Genomic DNA, 21,152 nt, shown 5'->3' with positions numbered 1-21,152 from the left:
CTGAGAAAACTGACAATTGTAGCTTCGGAGACGTCTGAACTCTTTCATTAGGCACTACAATGTATAATTCGTTCATTAGACACTACATTCTAATTGCAGTTCAGTTGTGAGCCGGGTCGTTCTTTCCGCTGACCAGTTTACTCTTTTAACTACTTTTAAGGGTTATACAGACAGAGTACAGTATGCAAAGGAATGGAATGTTTTAGCGAGAACTGACAAGTTTTCTGGTTGTCTACGCACCAGATTCAAGTGTCTTGCATATGGTTTCAACATGAAGTTGTATCATTGAGTCTCTGTAAAAAAAATTATTTGCCGGACTTATAGAGAAAAGTGTCATTACTGTTTTCAGTCTGCTGCCACTGAAGGTACCAGAGGTTTGTCACTGTCTGAAAAATTGTTCAACCGCACGGAGATGGCAGATTACCAGTGTAAATCCTATTGCAATCTTAAGGCCTGTTTACATGGAAGTGGGGGACCTCAGGTTGGTGAGGTAACCCGCCTAGCCGAGGTCGATAAAAAGCTCACGTTTACATTTAATCTTACAACCCTGGGATGCTGGGGTAAAGTTTCTCGCGGTTGTTATCACACTTGTAATTAGGGAGTTTAACGGCGACGTGCAGTAAAACGTTGCCGAAAAAAACGTAATCTATTTTCCTTTAAGATTTTGCCAGTAGCTGGATGCGTTAACCGTTTCTGACGGTACAACGTCCTCACTGCGGCATAACATGCGATTGTAGTGTTGGGTTCAAAGTAAAAACGTGACTAAATTGCTGTCGAGGTTTCATTGCTAAGAGGACGTAAAAAATTGTGTTTTAACGTTTTAGCTCTGCATGGGACGGCTAGGAAATGTAAAAATGGCAAATTGTCAGCCCGGCTGACAGAGTTAACATACCAGCAGACCGGGTCACCCTACCTACCATGTAAACGTGATCGAGATAAAATAAGAGACTATATGGAAAGGTGGGTTACCCCACTTAGGCGGGTAACCTCACCTACCTGGGGTCCCCCACCTCCATGTAAACAGGCCCTTATTAAATCATTTATTTATTTACGCTGTGTTAACAGCAAGTGTTAGCCTCTCACCCTGCGCGGACTCAACAATACTGACCGGGTGGAGAAAGATATCCAGCTGATAATTCTTTGTCTTGTTGATAGATCTGCTAAATATCCAAAAAGCAACTGACAAAAGTAAACAAGAACCAGTTTACTGTCTCTACTGTGACAAGTATCAAAGTTATCCACTCAATGGACGACATAATCTTCCCTTGTATAGACCTAGAACATTTAAGGAAAGGTTTTAGATAAGATGATAAACAACGTCTTCAGTATTGCCGGTTTTTTTTTTCTTTCTGCCGTGACCCCATATTTACTTGATGAGGACAAGATCCAGATACACGAAACGCAATGTAATGCTGTAATGTTAGCTTCAGAAAATGATGGATTAATCCAGTATCTAGCTATATTCAGCACGTTGCGACAACAAGTCTTAAATTTGACTTGTTGTATTCAAACATGTATTTTAAGGAGAGTCGTTTATTTGAGGATCCTGGCGAATTCTGTTTCGCGCCAATGAAAGTCTCTTAAAGCTACCATATCAGGTTTGAGCCGGCGTTAGCCACTTTTCACTACTCTTCGCCCAACAATGCTCTTTTCCGTTGAAGGCATTCTGAAAAAGTTATACATAAATTAGCTTGTATATAACAAAGGTCAAGCCTATTTTAAACTCGATTGTCAAAACAATCAATATCTATATCGTTGCTTCGCGTGCGTAATATCGTTGACTATCCTTCAAGCTCCGAGACAAACAGAGAATCTATGCAAGATTCTGCATTTTGGAAAGAGTGAAAAAATGTGAAAAAAGATTGAAACTTGAATTTGGGGATTGAATTTACGAGAAGCACCGCTTACGTGATCTTATCTTGATTCTCGCTGAGACCAAAGCGGACATCATGCGATTGTGATATTTCCGAGTTAAACTCATATTTGTTTTGGACAGTTGCACTCAGCCAAATCTATCCTCGTTCAACTACTCGTTAAAAGTTTAAAATTAATTCCCCAAGGTGAACTTCCTGTAAGGAGAATATTCTCAATACCCCAGGAACGCCTTAGTAAGTAATCCTTTGTACTAGAAACAGGACTAAGCCATGCAACATGCTCTGCTCACGTTCCAATATTTGTATCGCTGACGAACGTCCTGTAATGAAAACATTTTTAGTACCCAAAGAACACCTCTGTAAATGATCCGTTTTAACTGAGACAGGATTAGGTCAGGCAGTAGATCGGTATTGCGTCCGATATTATCACAAAACGTGCACAATTGCAAATAATGTGGCAAACAGCTACGATTAACCGGCCTTTCTCTTGATATATTATATATTAGTATTTAAGGTTACTTCCCACCTTCGGAAGCCGAAAAATCCATTTTTCTTTTATTTGTCTAAATCGAATTTAAAAGTTCAACCTAACGTTTCCATAAACAAATTTACTGAAATCTTTAAAAGCACCCGAGTTAATAAATCAGGAATGGGTCATAATCTCGGACCTGGGCGAATCCCCTCCTTTTTTCATGTTATTTCTATATTTTGTTTACAGCGCGCACTTAACACAATTCACACGTGGAAGCTCTTTGCTTATGGATAAATCTTTGCTCATGGAAAAATCAAAAGCGGAAAAAAGTCCCTGGTAAAAAAATTAAAAAAAAAAAACAGACCCAAAGAAGAGAGAAAGAGTACCATTCTGTCAAAAAAGGAAAAAAATTCCTTTTTGAAAACGACTGGTAATGGCGGAGCTCCACGCTGGCGCCCAGATTTCGAACAAAGAAGTCGCCATCAAACCAAAATCTGCCAAACATAATGTTAAAATTACGTTTCCTTTTCTTAATGCAAGAACTAGCCTTGATATATACAAAAACAATTAACAATCGCCTCGAATCGTAATGTTGAAAGCCGTCTGTCGATTCGTTGTCCTGCTCCTCAGCACATTCTCCGGTCTTTCCATTTTTGTCGCTACTTTTTCCTATGCCTTAAGAAACTTTGCATATTATTGTGTCATCTTTCTCAATGCTCTACTGACAGAAACCGAGATAAAATAGTGGGTTCCTTTCCCAGGAAATCTTGAACCATCGTCATTGACGCCATTGGTTTGCGGTTTCAGTAGGCGAGATAATCTCCTGGAGTGGCGCAAGTTGTTTGAACCTTTATGAGCAAAAATCTTGCATTTAATTTTGAGAGGATTACAACCACTTTGAGTGAATTGTATAGGGTATATAGCTCGTGCTGCGGCATCCGATACCCGACAAATTCAATAGAAGAACCCTCGGTCGTTTCACGCCTTCCTGGTTCCTGACACTTCCTAAAAAGAAAATTCGCTTAAATCATATATTTAACGTAAGATGTAGTTATTAAGCTTTCTTCTGATATATAGTTTGCGAGGACTTTAGTGAAACCAGCGCGCGTATGTTCTTACCACATTTTAACGTCATCTGTGTTCTATTACTGAACAGACGCACGGTAACTTGGAATCTATTTGTTAAATAAACAGCGAGTAGGGTGACCACTCAGATTTCAGAATTCATGATCATGGAACGCTGATTGATGTTTACCACTTAAGATTTAATAGCTGTACTTGGTGAACATACTATGATGTTAGTCGTGTGGCACTAACAATGCAACAATATTTAGCGCGTCAAAATTAATTTTATATATACTATGATAATGCATGTTAACTTGTATTGCAGGCTTTGCCATAACGACTCCGGAACACCTATTATTTTCAATTTGCGTTTCAGTTTAATTTGGAACCCTCACTTCTTTACTTCTTGAAATTATGATGGTGCACTATGCGTGAAAAATGTGTGATGTGTCTCTCTAATTTTTTTCTGTGTGTTGCAACGCGGAATTCTTAAGCAATTGTCTTTAGTGGACTGCTAGGTAAAAACCGAGAAGGCATGGCCCGACTCGCCATCTCTTATGTACTCCAGTACAGATATCCAGAAAGAAAGGGCTTATGGGTAAACCAGCTCAGGGTTTCAGTTTAACGTCACGATAGACAATGTTATTCGTGCTTCCTCAAAGTCGCTAAGCATAAGCCAATGAAGCACCCACAGTTTCAGCTTTTGTTTCCACTTTGTCTTCTATCACTAGAGAGTGTCAGATGTCTTTCTAAGTTCATGAACCTCTCTTCATTCAAACAAATAAAAAGACCGTGGACTGGAATGTCCGCTCTTGCTTTTGTTTTGGTTATAGTTCATATTAACCTGTTGCTGTTTTTTAATTTTCACCATTCATCGACACACCTAAACTCTTTGTTTTGAACAGAGTTTTAAACAAAAAGTTCTCAAAAGGACACAAGACATGCCAAAGTGATAAGGAAATCGGCAATCAGTTCCAGGGAAAGGAAATGAAACAGTCCTGAAAATAAACCTCAGCTGTGCTACAAAAATGAATGTGGCTCTCGTGCTCTTCGCAATGCTTCTCGCTGTAATTTTCAACGCCTGCGATGGCGCCGCCAAAGGTACGAACAGTGTTTGATGCGGTTAAATCATTGGTTTTGACTGCGACAATTTCTGTGTTTACTTGTGACCTCATGTTTAACATACCAACTTTTAAAAATTACTTCCCGTCAGAATGATGACTCTTTTTAGACATTTGTTCCATATACAAAAAAAAAGATTTCTCCTGACCACTACTAATCTTTTTGTTTCCTTTATTTGAATTGGCCCAGGCGTAAACTAAGCAAGTAACACTCTGTCGACTGGCAGTACCTGTAATAGTCCGGAACAAATTTCATCCTACAAAAATTGAATTCTGCTGATTCTTTTCCATAAATTTAAAAAGGCGTTTTATGCTGTTTCTTTCTCTAAAAAGAGACTAATTTCTTTAGTCTTGTACCTTGACTGATTGATAAGTCACCAAGATCGGTTGCCTCGCTCAAGTTGTTTTTTTTTTACGCTCGATGGTGTCCACAAGGGTCGCCACACATGAGGGGAAAACTCCATGGAACTGGTTCCCGCAATTCAGCCAGTTCTTTTAAAATTTGATCAAAACATTAGGAAATTTTAAGCATAGAGACCCTGAGAAGTTGCAGCAATAAGGCTTTTTCTCTGAAAACAAACTAAATCTACTTAAAACTTGGCTTTCGATTCTTCTTCAAGGTGTCGGAGCAAAAGGCGTAGAACACAAAACAAAGCTACATCGTAAGATTTTCCATCATCCGCATCATTACCACCACCACCATTACCACCCCCACCACCCACATCATCATCATCATTATCACGGTCATCATCGTCATCATTTACACTACCACCATCATCACCCTCACCATCACCATGACAATAGACCAAAGCATCACTATCATTACCACCGACATTATCATCACCATCACAACCCATTGCATCACCATTTCCACCAACACAACCATTTCCACAAAAACCCTGTTCATCATTATCATCATAAACACTCCTTCCAGCCTCATCACGGTTCGGACAAGCATCACCAAAGTCACCGTCGAAGCGATATCTTCCATGTTTCTGGTGTCTTACCTACTAAGCTGAAACTACACGTGCAAGTTAAAGATATGCAAGCGACAAAGCGACAGTCTTTGCCCAATTTGTTGGCCAACCTTGGCCAGCATCTGATGAACCTGGGAAGCAGTTTGTCACCGAGAAAATCGCAGATGGAAACTCCTTCCCCTTTGAATGGTAAGCTGTAATAGGAAACCAACAATTGTCCGCAAATCTATTTGGCTGCAAGTTTCCTCCATTCAGTGGATGATTTTGGACTATCGATTAGGGGTTTTCTATTTACATAACCAAGAACAACAAAGGAAGGCACAAAATTAGGTTCTTTTTACCTTGTTGCAGAAACCCATGATGATAAAGTTGGAAATGAAATATCGGAAACAACTTCAACTGAAGGCAATAATTTCATAGAAGATTCATCATCAACACCAGCTGCTGCTCCGGAGGGCTCGCGGAAAAGTGCTTTGTCTGTAACTGACGTTGAAGCTCTCTTACACAAAGCCCTCGACGCAGCGAGCAGTGATCATAACAAGGAGAGTGGTTTCTCTGGAAATGGTGAAGCAAACACAGTAAGTGTCTTCTTCCCAACGGAAAATCAATAAGTAAATGCGTTTGATATTTTAATATAGGAGCTTGTGATTAAGATAAACCAATTTTTTGAGTATGAGGTTTCAATTAAGCACATCTTCATGCAATTCCCCAAAAATCACCTGACAGTTATCAAATGAACCTGTAACTGTTTTTTCTCCTTCAGTCAGATGCTACTTCCACAAAAGACCTCAACAGTGACGAAGGAAAAAAGGCAGACAGAAGAAATGAAACCTATTCGGAGCACGAGATGTATGGTCCTATAGAAAAACAAGAACACGAAGTATCTAATGATACCATCGAGGACTCTGCTGAACAACGACTTCATGAGATAGACGATATGAATAACAAATATCAGCTTAAAGACCGACAAGCTAGCACAAAGAGAGAGGACAAGCCTCTCGTACAGGGGACCAATCCAAAGAATGCCGCATCCAAGAAAGACATTTTAACAGACGATGAAAACACTATCTCCCTAAGAAAAAAGGAAAAAACTTTTGAAAATGGCATTGACAATGCATCATTACGCCTGGATAGTGCATCGTTACCTGAGGAACCCAAAAGCTTGGACAGGAACTCAACAATGGACGAAAATGACCGTCACATTGTCGAGGTTGCTCCTGAATCTTATGCAACGTTGACAGAATCAAATCAATCAGCCACTGCACCAGAGAGTGATAGTCGAGACATCAAAGAAGAGAAAGAAGAGAATATTGAAACGTCAGGGAGTGGAGACGATTCCCTCGATGATGTGCGAAACAATGAAGATGCCAGTGAAGACGATTACAAAGAATTTGAAGAAGAAAGTGGCTCGGGAGAAGAACCTACTGAAGTTAAAATCGTTGATGTAAGTGAAAGAAAGACATCCGTAAAGGACACTACGATGCACTCTGATTTTAGCGGATCGAATGAAGGTGTTAAAGAGCCCTCGGATCAGCCCGCGGTGGTGAATGTTGCAGGAAATCAAACTATGGCAAACCAGAGCGAAGAGGCATTTTATTCAGACTCGACAGAGTCTATCGAACCAAAGAATGAGAGTCACACCAGCCAATCTCTAAGTGGTAATGATTCAGAGAAGGCAATATTTTCAGTAAGTAGTGCTGTAAAAGATGCAACGATTTATGATAGCAACCCTCGGGAGAACCTGGATTCCGGTGAAGCCCCGCCAAACAAACAAAGTCAACCGGCATCGTACGGAATAGATAATGGACCACGAGCAGCCAGCTTTACTCAGGGATCTCTGGAACAAACTGAACAAACACAGGCCATAAATTCACAGAACGACCAAAATGGAATTTCAGATGAACCTAAGACTCCTGCTGTCATAGATGGCCCTGCAGAGCCTCCTCTGACCAATATTGCTTATCCAACAGTGGTGAATGTAGATGGATCTCAATTAAATGATTATCACGAGGATGCGTCCCAAGATATAAGTCTCGAAGATAATTCGGATGAGATTCCCGTCTACACCTTATCGTCGCCAGTAGGTGACGATTCACTGGCAGAGGATGAAACCACCTTGTCGTCGATGCCTGCGTCTTCCGTTAACACGGCGTCAGCTGACATCAGTGACTCAGGGGCAACTATGTCCCCAGGGTATTCAGAATCATCGCTGTCATCTGAGGGATACAGTACGTTTCCCACTGCAACTGCACCATCTGAATTCGCAAACAGCACTTTAGCAGAAGAAGGTAGGTAAACGACACCTGGGCATCCTTTTAAAATTGACTTTCAAGAAAGCGGTAAATGAAATGGAGTTATAGTGTAATCGTCTGGGTTGGAGAATGGAACAAAGTAAATATTCTGAGTCTTTATGAGGAAACGAACCTCAGACCTTCCGCGCTCCGATACTCTACCACTGGGCCACAGAGACTCTATTATGAGCGATCAGCGATGTCGATCACGTCACGTTTTTAAATTGTAATGGGCCTCGCTCACCATAGAGTCTCTGTGGCTCAGTGGTGGAGCATCGGAGCGCAGAATCCACAGGTCTGAAGTTCAATTCCTCATGGGAACTCGGAATCTTTTCTTTATCCCATGCTCGTGACAAGACGAAAAAAATGTTTCATTATATTTTTTTACCGAGCTCAAAACTTACTATCTGTCCTTCTCTATTTACAAAAATGACGCTATCGACATCGCTAATCCTAGCAGTATGCACCATAATAATGGCCAATAATGACACCCCTCGACACTACTCTTACTCAGACCGAAAAAGTGATTTATATTAATTTAATGAAAACCTCTTGATTTTCTATATAATCATTTATTTCAGTCAGTCATCTAAATATTTAAGCATGATAGTTTTGGTCAAATTGTCCTAAGATGATACAAAAAAAGGAAATAAAAAAATATGCGCACTTGAAATAATGTTCTTTGGACCTCCATAGAAAAAGTAAGGATTGATTCTCGAAGACTGATGGACCTTACACTGAGGGGTTGTTTCAAGGTAGACTTGAGGGTGCCCTTGTCATAAACATTTTCCATATATTTAAATCATTTCTCTTAGGTGGTTTTCAAAGAGACATGCTTGATGACCCAGTACAGGAGTCTCTAGAAACAGTTGTTGATAGCAAATCGAGCTAAAAGCAAGTGGTAAGTGCCCTAAATGATAACTATCTTTAAATGTCTAGGATGCATTTCGATTGAGTGTGGTACGACTTACACCAAAGCAATTAGAACTGTCGATAAGAACAAAGAAAGAGATCAAAAGGAGTGAATGAAGTCGCACCCAAAATCAAGGAATTTCCTCATGCTACAAAGAACTCGTTCGTGAGCTGGGAACCATACCAGATTCACGATCTTCCTTATCTAACTGCAGATTATAGAAATGCTATGTGACACTCTGTTCTTTAATTTTTATTTGTAGATGAGCAAAGTGGCATGAAATTACATTGGTAACATTACAAGCAAATTTTTTCTGCCGAAAAGAAACTTTCCTCAAGGTTCTGATTAACATTTCCTGATATCATTGCCCGACAGGGACAAGATTTTTTAAAAGCTGTTGTTTACCGCTCTTCATGACTAATTGTTATTTAATTCTAAGTCCACCATTGTAATTTTATATTCATTTTGATAATGTAGTCGGTAAGTGATCTCTTTGGAAGATTGGTTCTGAGAACTGTATAGAGTAAGAAAAACGTAGAACCACAAAGAGGTATTTTGTTCCGTTTTGCTCCGTTATAGTTTTGTCATTTCTTCATACTGTGAAGCAAAAAAAAAAACGTTTCTTCGTAGGGTTTTCCATGGCAAACATAGGTACTATACGGTTATGTAACTATACAGGCTGACTGCTTTGTTTCTGCTGGTGAAGTACATGTTAAACTGTAAGGTTACTTTACGTTTGAAAGTTGTACTTACCTAGAGACTTATGTATATACATCGCTATATAATCTTAGGTGTAATTGATATGTTACTTGTTTAAGGATATATCTTTAACTGCATCAGTTTAGCCAGCTACTGTATAGAATATTCATGAATAAAAAGTTTTGAAAAAAGTTAAACTCCAAGCTCAGTGATGGTATGTGATCTCTCTGCCAATCTCACACAAAGGACTCTGGAGAACTCTGAAGTTTGAATTTAGGAATTTCTCAGGTATTGAAACATCAAAGCTTTTAAGGGGAAAGAGACCTGAAGTTGAACACTCATTCTTCGTCTGAATGGCGAGCTTTATTCAAAATTGCCTTCGGTTTCATTACTATCTGGTTTCGGGAACCTGAAAAAAATTTATTCAACGCCTAAATCGGGTCGAAACGTTGGGTCTATGAATTGCAACTTCTTCGGTTACATTCACTAAATCTTTAAACCAGAGCAGCATCAAACCATGTCTGATTGTCCACCTGGTTGTCATGTGAACTTTAATATAGCCTAAATGAGAGTTTGACGAACACGTCTCTCTCCTCAAAATTCCACGAAGGAAGTCCAAGCTGAACCAAGGTGGCAATTTTTATGTATCATTACATGTCCAGATAGCATCATACATGAGGTTATTATGCTTCGCTTGCCGAGGTGCAGGTACCCGTTGATCTTCAGCTGGTAAGACAAGGAAAACGGTTTGGAACACCAGATTTGTTTCACTTCCTGACTATGTTGGCTATGCATCTAAGATTTTATCATTGCAGCCTCCCTATGTAAAACGTTTGATTTGTTTGCACGAAAATGCAGTCTGGTATAGTACTTTAAGAAGACAGGGAGAGACAACTCAGCAGAGCGGTAAAAGGTAAAATGACCGAGAATCAAACCCAGACCTCCTCCATGGGAAGATACAATTCTACCACTGAATCACCTCTGCTTGTTGAAGATTGAAAGCTCATGTTAGCCAGGCTGAGAAAGTGCTCTCGTGAGCACTTTACCTCGGTATGAAATTTAAGGTCGAACCTCAGTCATCTACCCTTGGATTAATAGCAATCGGGTGGAAATTTGCTAAACTCAAAATGAGGCAAAATTCATCCCCTCACAGGTCCAGATCGGTGGCTGAGCTTTAAGGGAACAAACCATGTAGATCAAGGATTGAATGAAAAGTTATTTTTCTTACTCGTTGATAGGTCACGTAAGTCATTTGGGGGGATAGGAAAGAGAGTGATTTTTTTAAAGTTTCATGTCAAAGCCATTGTGCAAAAAACAAATCTAAAAGCACTATACTATTTCTATGCACTTTCTTCAAACAATAAAAACTGATTTATTTTCGCAATACCAGCATACAAGTTTATTTCTAATACAATGTATAAAGTGATTTTAACAAATTAACCATTTCTCGGTAATGCATGTTGAAATAATTTGCCTTCGACGTTTCGGTGTTTCTATTTCAAAAAAAACTGACATAAATTCAGTTGATTTTTCTCGGGCACACCTTAATCTCCCCATTAATAGCGTTCCATCCTTCCAAGTTTCATGAGATCAACTATTGCCATTTTTTCCATGATACTTTCGATTTCTTTACATTCGTGCTCGGCTCTTTTCTGAACAACAAAACTGTTTTTCTTCGCAAGTAACTTTTCACATCTTAAAACGCCGATCTATGTAGGTTCAATTATAAATACATCGTTTGGTCACTCAAAATAGGAATTAATAAGCAGACCTGCTGCTGTTTTTGAGCATGAAGCCAATAACCCAGTATCTGGCTTGGTGACCAATTATTTGTAAAAAAACATAGATCTATTTACCAAGTTGTAAATGAAGTTGAAAGATCGCATAGCGCTTTTCCGTTTAGAAAGGGCCTTCATTGAAGATAACAGACTCAGTAGGGACTGGAAGCAAACCAGATTTGAAAACAAGGTTTATGAAGATATTAAAAAAAACATGCAATTATGTACTAGGACTTTTCGCAACAAATTTTTGTCTTAGCGCATACTAATTTTTGCTGAACTGGAAATAAAAACTGTCTTATCATAAGATTCGTAGCGACGTGTCAAAAGTATTCAAAGATAAAAGCAGGCAAATAGAAATCTATTTGCATTTAAAAATTTTTCATTGGCCAAAAATTCTACGTAGTTTAAAATTTAATTCATGGGTGTGGGCAGAGGGGGAAGAGAGGGTTGATTAACGCCTTTCTGTCATTTGGGGGCACTCCGAAATACCAATCGCTGTGAACTGAAACAAAAAAAAAAAAAAGAAAAGAAAAAGAAAAAAAAGGAAAAAAGAAGGAAATCTCTTTCGCCCTGGCGTACGAAAAGTAATTATGATCTATTTCCTGCGATCAAGACCTCCGCCTCTTCCCCTCCTCTCCGGCTCGTCTTCAGGAGTGTCTTAGGCAAAGAGAAAATTTATAAATATACATATATATATATATAAGGCAAAGATACGTAGATATTTTACAGTTGGTCAGTGAGAAGAATAGGGATACGGAGTGAAGTCTACATGTGAATGCGAGTCGCTGGATGGTTGTCTTGTGAAACATCCTTGGCACTGAGCTGACACTGGAAACTGACCAGAACTGTAGACATATCGTGGCTGATACATGAAGGAAATACCTTGTGCAGGTGCAGGTAGCGCAGCTGGCGAGGTGTGAGAGCCTTCCCGTACTTCTTTGCGCCACTTGAATCGTCTGTTCTTAAACCATGACTGAAAAATGAGAGACACGAAATGACGAGCAAATCACCTAAAGTGCATTGGGATTAAACTGTAGTGGGGAGCGAGCAAAAGGCAAACGTGAATTATAAGATTAAGAATTGGGGTCAATTTTCAGCTTGGTCGTCTGACTGAATGAATACAAATGTTTTTTGTCCCGAGAGTGGAGTCTTCCCTTGTTGATTTACCCACACAAAGCTGTTGAAACTGCTGACCTTGGGAGCATACTGAATACTTGTGTAACATATAAATCTCCCATATGACCAAGCTCGCCAACGAGGTTTTATCGAAAGGGGGCATCCTTTGGTACAACCCCTCCCCCCTGATGGGATAACACACCCCCTGGTATCCCATCCAGGGGGGAGACGTAATACTCCTAGTCACCTCATGCCATGGAAACCACGATTAGTTCTGGTTGGGTGGCCCTCTTGGCTTGAGTGCAGACTGTATTCTTGACTCTTGACTGTGCACTTTACCTAAAGTCCGAATCTTTGCGGAGGACAAAGATTTCTCTGTGCGTGGCTGGTTCTGAATGAATGATATCTAATTTCTATATTTCAAAGCAGTCATGTTAATTACCTGCACAGCGACAGGTTTGACTCTGAGTCTCGAAGCCAAAGCCATCCTTTGGTGAGGAGTCAAGTAAGGTGATGCTGAAAAGGCCGCCTCCAGTTCTGCTCTTTGATAAATTGTGAAACGAGTGCGGCATGCTCGCTTCTTGATCACCTCGACGCTTGGAGAAACTTGTTCGTGTTTCACTATATGAGAATGGAACAAAGGACAAAATTTATTCAGAACTCATTAATTTTCGCGCGATTTTATTGGCTCCTTCACGTCACGTGGTGCAAAATCAATAGACCCCGGACAACATCAATATTTATCATCCGTTTATTTCCGTCGGAAAGAAAAAAAATAGAGAAAAAAGCGTAGCTGTTTTTCCAGAATGTGAAAGAAGAGCGCGAAAAAATATGAATAAATGACTCTCCAAAAATAAAACTCAGTAGATGATATTCCAGCCACCATTCTGGCGTTCCGGAAGCTTGTTATTTTTTTTCTTTTACCATGAATCAAGACTCAGAGATGAGAAGGAACAAGAAAAACTCTCAATTTCCTTCATGCAGGCGTAAAATTAATATGCACTCTATTTCGAGCGTGTAACCTGAGAGAGTATCTCTGATGAGCAGTTTATACGAAACGCTGATTACATAATTTCTAGCTTCACAGTCGATCATTTTTACCGGTATACCACTATTTTAGATCGAAATTCACTGGAATAAATTTTTATGGTTCATTCCAAACAGTTTACCGGAATCAATTTTGAATAATTTTGTGTCGTCTCATTTCGTAACTTCAAATTCTGCTAGTGCTTAAGATAGAGATGGTCTGATTTCGAAAGGAGGCATTACCGGCAAAAGTATGTTAATCAAAGAACCTCTGAAATTTTACTTTTGTTAAATTGTCCCTTTGTAAAAATCGAACCGTTTTGTCTTACTAGGCAGGCTGGAATTCTCACAGGTTTCCAATCAGCTGCGATCGAAACGAACAGCTTTGAAAAGCAAGCTTAGAAAAACAAGACAAAAACAGTGATAGTATGTAAAGTAAGAATATTACTGATATTTGCAAGTACTGGATGCTTTCTCCATGAAAATTAACTGACTCAAGATAACTGCCTTTTTTACCTCTTATGTAATCTCCCCGAGAAACTGCAAATTTATCAGGAAAACGCTTCTCCTTCAATCGTTCAGTGTGTGAAGCTATTTCGTCGCGAGAAACTCTCAAGATTCGATGTATTTTTTGCACTTACTGCCTAAAACGAAATCCAGCGCCCTAAAATTGTGTGATATCTAGATACCTTTTTCTCTCAATAAACTAAGTTTCTTCCTTGACCATACAAACACACCAAAATCACGGACAGCTCTCCTCTTGCCTTCTTTTTTCTTGAAATCGCAGGCTTTAAAATGAAATTATAAAAATATGTCGTTTCTCTATCGGTGTGGAACTCGGAAACTTACCCGGTTGAACGGTTGGAATCTCTGACGATTCTTGCCCCTCATGTTGGGAAGGTATTTCCTCTTTAATCAAAAACGGTATAACCACCTCTAGAATTGGAGGAGACTCAGGCCTGAAAGTTTGTTCCATTATTCTTGAGGATGTAAAAGAGTTTGTCGATGTTGCAGTGTGGACTGAAGTTTGTATGAACTCTTAAAAGACGACAGTTATCCGTTCTGGTGTATCATGTTGCCATCGACAACTTACCAATTCTATGACGTAGAATCAGTTACAGTCTTGCGAAATATCAACGTCACACATCCTTTTGTTGCCGCTAATAATCGTTCGCCGATCAATTCTTCATCCTGACTTTATGTAGGCTTTAATTAGTAATTAGCGCCTTCTCTAACAGTCGACTTTGCGCGTCAAGAATAATAGGGTAAGTTTCTAAAGACATTGTGGTGCTGCGTCAGTGGAGGTATTACAAAATAATTGGTTTTATTTTATTTAAGATAGTTTAAATCGTCCATCGTTGAGAGTTTCTAAAGCTGCTGTTTAGAGCGATAGCCCTTGGTGAGCGAGCGGGGTAGTATTTTTTCGGATATGGAGTGTGTTAGACAAATAAGATCCTCTTTCCTCGGTACCTATGATGAATTGCCGCAGGAAGGTGTGAGTTATCAACTCACAATGAATGTGACTCATGCAGAAATTAATATTATTTTACTATATTATTTTAGAGTTACCGTCAAGACCCACGTCTCTGATAAGCTCGTCCCCAGGGTCTCTCCTCTTTACGATGTCACGGTGGTTTTTGGTATCTCAGTACCCAAATTACAAGTGTTTGGGTATGAGGAGCCATTTGTGCCAAAAATACCAATCGCTAGTGATAATACTCAATCGTTAGTGCTAAAATAACAACCGCTAGTGATAAAACTCAATCGTTAAAATAACAACCGCCAGTGATAAAACTCAATGGTTAGTGCTTGCAACAAATCGTAATTGTAAATCAATCTAGTTTCCGTTCTAAAATGGTCAATTGTTAGTGCTGAACCTCAATCGCTTGTGTTGTTGCCCCAAACGCCGTTGACATAAATTAAAAGCGCTAATTATAAATCGCTGGTTTTCTAAGGTAGATCGATAGCGCTAAATATCAATCTATCGATAGTGTCAAACCTTTACGGCTTGTGTTATTTGTAAAACACAGAAATTGTAGTGATGCCAATCGTCAGTGCTGCCACCGATCGTTTGAGATAAGTAGAAATCGCCTCCGCAAAACATCAAATGTCTTTTATTTTCCTGCTTCGTAACGAGCACAAAATGGCGTCGCCATCAAATTATAATAATTGCTTCTCGGAGGAACTACAATCTTTCATGAAAGTGGTAGATACGATTTTGCGCCAGAGCGTAGCGCATGAGGGATTCAGGATTCTGGATTTGTTTTGCGCTTGGTAATCAGCCTTCAAAACGCTTCTACTTTTTGCAGTGTATTTTAAACGACGAAAGTCATAGTGGCAACCACAGGCCAAGTCATTTTCTGCGATTTCAAACATTTTTCTGAACTTCACAAAGAATCTTGGATCGCAAATTATTTTGGGGCTTTTAGTAAGTCATTTGTGGAGACAGTGATCTAATCAGAATTTGTAGTTGATTTTTTTTTCGATTTACAATAACTTTTCGATGAGGATTTATTAAAAAGAGTTTATATTCAAAATTTTTTTGGATTTCAACGTCCTTTATCAGATTGCAAGAAAGTAAGCAAGGTCAGGAGCCCATCACTGCGCTCCTGGCAAGGTTTGATTGGGTTATCTTGCCAAACAAGCGGGAGACTGGTTCAATTTAGAATCGGTAACAAATCGATACTAGCACGACAATCTATGTTTTGCGGTAGCGATTTTCTATTTTTCACAAACGATGGGTGGCAGTGTTCGATAGACATCGTTACGATGGCTGTATTTTAAAAATAACACAAGTCATAGAGGTTTTACACCATCGTCAGAGCACCTGCGTTTTACAATAAGCGCTTTAATTGGAGATTAATTGGAGAACGGCGTAACAAAAGCGATTGAGGTTCAGCACTAACAATTGACCATTTTAGAACGGTAACTAAATTGATTTACAGTTACGACTTGTTGCTAGCACTAACGATTTAGTTTCATTGTTAGCGATTGATATTTTCGCACAAATGGCCCCCCATATTTGGGGTATCCACTCTTAGGATGCCCATAAGACTAAAAAAGAGGAGAAAAGCAGACTGGGGAAAGAAAAATAGCATATCAGATTGACCTCTCCTGTCGTACACACGTAGAAATCAAAGATTACCAGATTTGTTGAACCAGTGAACGCAAGTTTTGGGTTTACCCTAAGTACTGACTGGCAGAAGAGGTGTTGTAACTTAGAAGGCCTGGTTACCCAAAAAACATGGCGGAAAGTTTTGAAAAAAAGTGTCCTTTACGAATTGTAATATTGCCAAATTGTGACAAAACTACCGACATGCTATACTGAGAGAGAAATCCAATCCAGATTTCCTTTTTTCGAGAGAGCAAGAAATTGCAAATCTATCATAGGTATAAGTTGTGGAGGTTTGATGTGGAAATCTCAACGCCGTGTTGTTGTTACCGGCCTCGGTAAGCCCCGTGTCTTTCTATTTTCAAATCCTCCTTTGATCGATCCTCTCTGAGGTGAAGTATGGCAGTAGATTACAAACGCTGGTGTGAGAGGAACATAGTGGAGTAAAGTGTTGTGGAAGTCTAGGTCGGATACTGATAGAATTTCATTTTGGGAAAGGGCAAAAACCATCTTAATGTTCCTTCTCTGCCACTTCTCAATAACAGAAAAATTAAAAACTATTGATGATTTGATGCAGTACACCCCAATACCAGAAAATACCAAAATTAATGGTAGTGCTGTGAGAAGAGTAAATTATATTTGAAACAGCGAAAGATTTGACGATTAAAGACAGATATGTAATTATTAGGAAGATCATACTATGGGCACTCTGGAGAGATTCCTGTTAGATTTGACTGATAAATGCAAAGCCAAAATTAACCACAGGTAGCCCAACCTCGGTGTGTGAAGTTTCAGTCATAACTTATTCAATAATGTTGCTTTTATGCATCAAAATTGTGAAACAGAAGTGAGGTTTTAGTTTTCGTTCAATAATTTGCTACTCCTATTGTAAGTACTCTTAGCATTTTACATTATAAATGAACACTGATTGCCATCAAACTGCACATTGGGCATGGAAAGATTAATAACTCAAAGTTGCTGGTCTTTATTTGGGCATCAACATATTTATTTTAGGTTTGAAGTAAATTTTCATTAAAAAAATCCATAAGTTATTAGTTGGTGTTTTATTGATGAAGAGCAGTCTTGTTTAACTTTGATCCCTAAGAGTGACTAGTATCTAATTTCTCCTTACAATATCACAGCTAAATCACACATTAAGGTCATGAGATAAAAGGAAATGATCTCCAACCAAAGAATCTCTCGATTGTTGAACAAATTCTCCTTAATAGCACCTCAGGAAATGTATGAAGGACAGTATGGAGAATATGCATACTGATGTTGGGGTGTAAAGGGTTAAATGAGCTTGTGTCACCTGTGAATGAACTGAATGTTGGTATCCCTGCAGGTCTTGTTACTCCTCTTGGGATTGGCACAACCAGAGTCTGGGAAAACTTATTGCAAGGAAAATGTGGAATAACACAAATTTATGATGAAAGTATGAATTATAGTTTCCTATATTATTCTTTGCACCAAAATTATTTGAAAGATGAAACTAAAATCTATGGTATATTCTTATGAAATATTTTGTTTTTTCATGGTAGAGTTCAAAGGAATTCCAGCCAAAATAGGTAAGCATATAAAACTCTTTCTTTTAAAATATGTTATGGCTTCAGTGTATTCTAGACCCTAAATTGTCAAATTTGCTCTGAAAAACTGAAATGACAATACTTTTTTAATCTAACAAACAAGAAATAAACTTCCATATGCAATTAGTTTAAACAGAGAGAATTTGGTATTACAAAATTAAACTGAAATGCAATGCATCTTGAAAGGGATCAAACAAACAAATTTGATAACACTGTGAATCCCATTGGTTCCATTTTAAATTTACAATAATGGTTTTTTTGTTCATTTATTTATTTAAATTTCAGCTGCATTTGTACCAAGGGGTACAAACCCAGGAGAATTTGACAGGAAACATTGGGAAACAAAACTTAATGTGGTAAGTTAAAGAGTCATCAGCATGGTATGTTAATAAAGATAGTAAGGATTATTAATTAGTCTCACAATTTAATTACATTTTAAAAAAATCAGTTATGGAAGTGTAATAATTTGATGGATAAAGATGGGGTATTTTTCTCCCCTTAGGACAGACGAAGTACCACAACAGAAGGCCTGTTTGCATTAGTTGCTGCATATGAGGCTCTAGAAGATTGTAAATGGAAACCGGTTATGCAAGAACAAAAAGAAAGAACAGTAAGTCAAGTGCTTCTACTTTCACAATCATACCATTGTTAGCTGGTCATCTCTCAGGAGTCTCTTGTTAAACTCAATTATTGATGTCATAATGCTACACTGGCAATTAAAACAAATTGAAAATAATTGGCCACCAGTGCATTAATCAACTGCTAACCTGATCAAAGTCACCTCCTCATCATTTTTATCTCAATGAGATTTTTCATTTTGTTTTTATCCCTGAATATTTCATTTATTTAACTTTCAGTAAGGAGTCTAACTCCCATGAGTGACCAAGGCAGAATTTCTCTTAACAATATCAAACACTGGCAAGTGATGAGAATAAAGAAAATTGTCAATTAGGAGATTATTAGTTGATCCCAAACTAAATTCTCAAAACTAACATTATATAAATTGCATCACAGACAGTAAGAAGAATTACTAATGAGATCTTGGCAGTGGAAAGGTTAATTGAAAAATAGTAGTTGACTCCTTCCTGATAACAATAAGCACTGTGAGGGAAGTTTCAAGGGATGGTGGATTTGAACACCAGACTTATGATTAAAAATGATCCTTTTATCCTAGGGTGTGTCTATTGGGATGGCAATGACAGGTCTGAAGGACATACTGCAAGAGGGCGATACACTCAACAATCAGGTCAGATTTAAGAACAGGGCCTTGTTGTGTGAAGAGTGGATAATGCTATCCACTGAATAATCTCTGTCTGATGGATGGGGCTCAACATTTTGTTGGCAAGATATGGTCTTCTGCTCTTTGAACAAGAGTGCAGGCCATTAAGTCAACATGTTGAGTAATGTTGCAAGACGGACACTAAAGATGTTACTTAAGGATGTTCACGTTGAATTGATGATGCTGATCTAAACTTTTGTGTACTGTTAAATGTAAGTCATAGATGAGGGCTTGTCATGTTTATTTTGAATTCATTATTTTGCATGATATATGAAGCAAAGCTAGCAAAATTCAAGTAACTTACTAGATACTGTGTTTTATAACCAACACATTTCTGAAATTTTGCAAACCATTTTTTTTGCATTTTTAAAAGAAAGATAGGTATACCATTGATATTTTCTGACTGGGACTGACAGGGAGCAACTTTTTCAGGGCTATCGAAGAGTGAGTCCATTTTTTGTTCCCAGAGTTCTTCATAATTTGCCAGCTGGACTTGTCAGTATGACATTTGGGCTTCAGGTTAGTTTCTTTATATTGTACAGTGAAGTTTAACCCTTTAACTCCCATGAGTGACCAAGACAGAATTTCTCTTTACATCATCAAAACACTATCAAGCAGAAAAGTCATGAGAATAAAGAAAAATATCAGTTAAGGGATTATAAGTTGATCCAATACCAAATTCTGCAAAATAACATCACAAGAACTGTATGGCAGACAGTAAGGAGAATTACAAATGAGATCTTGGAAGTTAAAGGGTTATCAACTGGTGTTTGTCTCACAGAGTCATGTTTTCTGTTCACTCAGTGAAAGTCAGCACTCAAGACTAAAGCATACAGATCTTATCTCTGTATCTGCATTATGAGTTCCATTGAAGTGTTTCATCCCCCCACTTGGATGGGATGTTTGACAAGTTGTCAACTTATTCTTTGGTATTTTGTTATATCACCCCATATATTTTGGAAATATCTACTAGTATTACTACTCCTGAAAGGAGATCAGGGACCATAACCTTAACCCTTTCACTCCTAAGAGTGACAAGCATATAATTTCTCCTTACACTGCCACCCTTGAATCACACATTTTGGTCATGAGTATGAAGGAAATGATCACCAACTAAAGAAGATCTTCATTAGCAAACAATTTTTTACTTTGGCACCTAAAGAAATGTATAGAGAACAGTTTGGAGAATGTGCAAACTAAAGTTGCATTGTAAAGGGTTGAGGTTACTCACCCTGGAATTTTACATGATGACCCTGGCTGGAGCTCAAACTGGTACTTTTAGATTCAGAGACCTGTGTCCTCCACTATTTATCTCCACCAGCTCATGCAAGAGTCTCTTCTTTCTTTTCGTAGGGCCCCAATCATGCAGTCTCCACTGCATGTGCAGCCAGTGCCCATGCTATTGGTGATGCTTTCAGAATGATTCGTCATGGTGATGCTGATGTGATGGTTGCTGGTGGCGTGGAAGCCTGCATTCTCCCCTTAGCCATGGCAGGCTTTTGCAAGTATGAATTTGGCCACATCAGGATTTGATTTCAGATTTTACTTAAATTATATCACACCTATAAGCAATTTTATGAGAGTTATACCATACTGTTGTATTACAAAATAAATGACAGGCATGTTGGTGTGCCAGTTGATTCCCTGTGTATGTCTATCTCATGGCACTTATTGCATCAATTTCTTTTTTTAAATGTCAATTAGAAATGTCTGCTACATTGAAATACCAGGCCACATTACACTACTAAAAACGATTCTAAACATTTTCTGGAGTGTGAATTCATATATAAATTATATTTATGTCCTACATCCAGAATGCGTGCCATGACTACTAAATTTA

General features: G+C 38.6%; 3 protein-coding genes across 4 annotated transcripts in view; 2 read left to right on the top strand and 1 right to left on the bottom strand.

Annotated features, from left to right (window-relative positions):
* Positions 1-4,306: 4,306 nt before the first annotated feature.
* LOC113675856 (uncharacterized) lies at positions 4,307-9,609 on the top strand. The gene is made up of 6 exons (XM_027192454.2): positions 4,307-4,512; positions 5,153-5,698; positions 5,861-6,087; positions 6,273-7,797; positions 8,616-8,701; positions 8,976-9,609. The coding sequence occupies exons 1-5, from the start codon at positions 4,440-4,442 to the stop codon at positions 8,690-8,692; spliced, it is 2,448 nt and encodes an 815-aa protein (XP_027048255.2). The 5' UTR covers positions 4,307-4,439; the 3' UTR covers positions 8,693-8,701; positions 8,976-9,609.
* Positions 9,610-11,793: 2,184 nt separating this feature from the next.
* Positions 11,794-14,455, bottom strand: LOC113675918 (aristaless-related homeobox protein A-like). The gene is made up of 3 exons (XM_027192525.2): positions 14,185-14,455; positions 12,752-12,930; positions 11,794-12,166 (listed from the first exon to the last, which is right to left on the bottom strand). The coding sequence occupies exons 1-3, from the start codon at positions 14,309-14,311 to the stop codon at positions 11,927-11,929; spliced, it is 546 nt and encodes a 181-aa protein (XP_027048326.2). The 5' UTR covers positions 14,312-14,455; the 3' UTR covers positions 11,794-11,926.
* Positions 14,456-16,548: 2,093 nt separating this feature from the next.
* The window catches only part of LOC113675922 (3-oxoacyl-[acyl-carrier-protein] synthase, mitochondrial), a 7,971-nt gene continuing 3,367 nt past the window's right edge, over positions 16,549-21,152 (top strand). Inside the window, exons 1-9 of one of the 2 annotated variants that reach the window (XM_027192530.2) lie at positions 16,549-16,785; positions 17,793-17,882; positions 17,989-18,015; positions 18,319-18,389; positions 18,536-18,643; positions 19,208-19,279; positions 19,745-19,831; positions 20,666-20,817; positions 21,127-21,152. The exon at positions 21,127-21,152 is cut by the window's right edge and continues 89 nt beyond it. In XM_027192530.2, coding sequence (XP_027048331.2) covers positions 16,746-16,785; positions 17,793-17,882; positions 17,989-18,015; positions 18,319-18,389; positions 18,536-18,643; positions 19,208-19,279; positions 19,745-19,831; positions 20,666-20,817; positions 21,127-21,152 — 673 coding nt within the window. In that variant the 5' untranslated portion in view covers positions 16,549-16,745. The remainder of the gene's footprint in view (positions 16,786-17,792; positions 17,883-17,988; positions 18,016-18,318; positions 18,390-18,535; positions 18,644-19,207; positions 19,280-19,744; positions 19,832-20,665; positions 20,818-21,126) is intronic. The other variant, XM_027192531.2, reaches the window with a different exon arrangement.

Source organism: Pocillopora damicornis, chromosome 9 (genome assembly GCF_964200805.1).
Source record: "Pocillopora damicornis chromosome 9, jaPocDami1.2, whole genome shotgun sequence".
Lineage (NCBI taxonomy): Eukaryota > Metazoa > Cnidaria > Anthozoa > Scleractinia > Pocilloporidae > Pocillopora > Pocillopora damicornis.
Note: the sequence above shows the minus strand (reverse complement) of the source record. Positions and strands in the feature narration are given on the sequence as shown.

What these genes read in the sequence shown, in the direction of transcription:
- LOC113675856 (XM_027192454.2), top strand. Translation starts at nt 4,440, where the DNA reads ATGAATGTGGCTCTCGTGCTCTTCGCAATGCTTCTCGCTGTAATTTTC. An exon ending in CTGCGATGGCGCCGCCAAAG is followed by an intron (nt 4,513 to 5,152) that starts GTACGAACAGTG and finishes TTCTTCTTCAAG; the next exon opens with GTGTCGGAGCAAAAGGCGTA. An exon ending in AACTCCTTCCCCTTTGAATG is followed by an intron (nt 5,699 to 5,860) that starts GTAAGCTGTAAT and finishes ACCTTGTTGCAG; the next exon opens with AAACCCATGATGATAAAGTT.
- LOC113675918 (XM_027192525.2), bottom strand. Translation starts at nt 14,311, where the DNA reads ATGGAACAAACTTTCAGGCCTGAGTCTCCTCCAATTCTAGAGGTGGTT. An exon ending in GATTCCAACCGTTCAACCGG is followed by an intron (nt 12,931 to 14,184) that starts GTAAGTTTCCGA and finishes ATTCTCATATAG; the next exon opens with TGAAACACGAACAAGTTTCT. An exon ending in TCAAACCTGTCGCTGTGCAG is followed by an intron (nt 12,167 to 12,751) that starts GTAATTAACATG and finishes CTCATTTTTCAG; the next exon opens with TCATGGTTTAAGAACAGACG.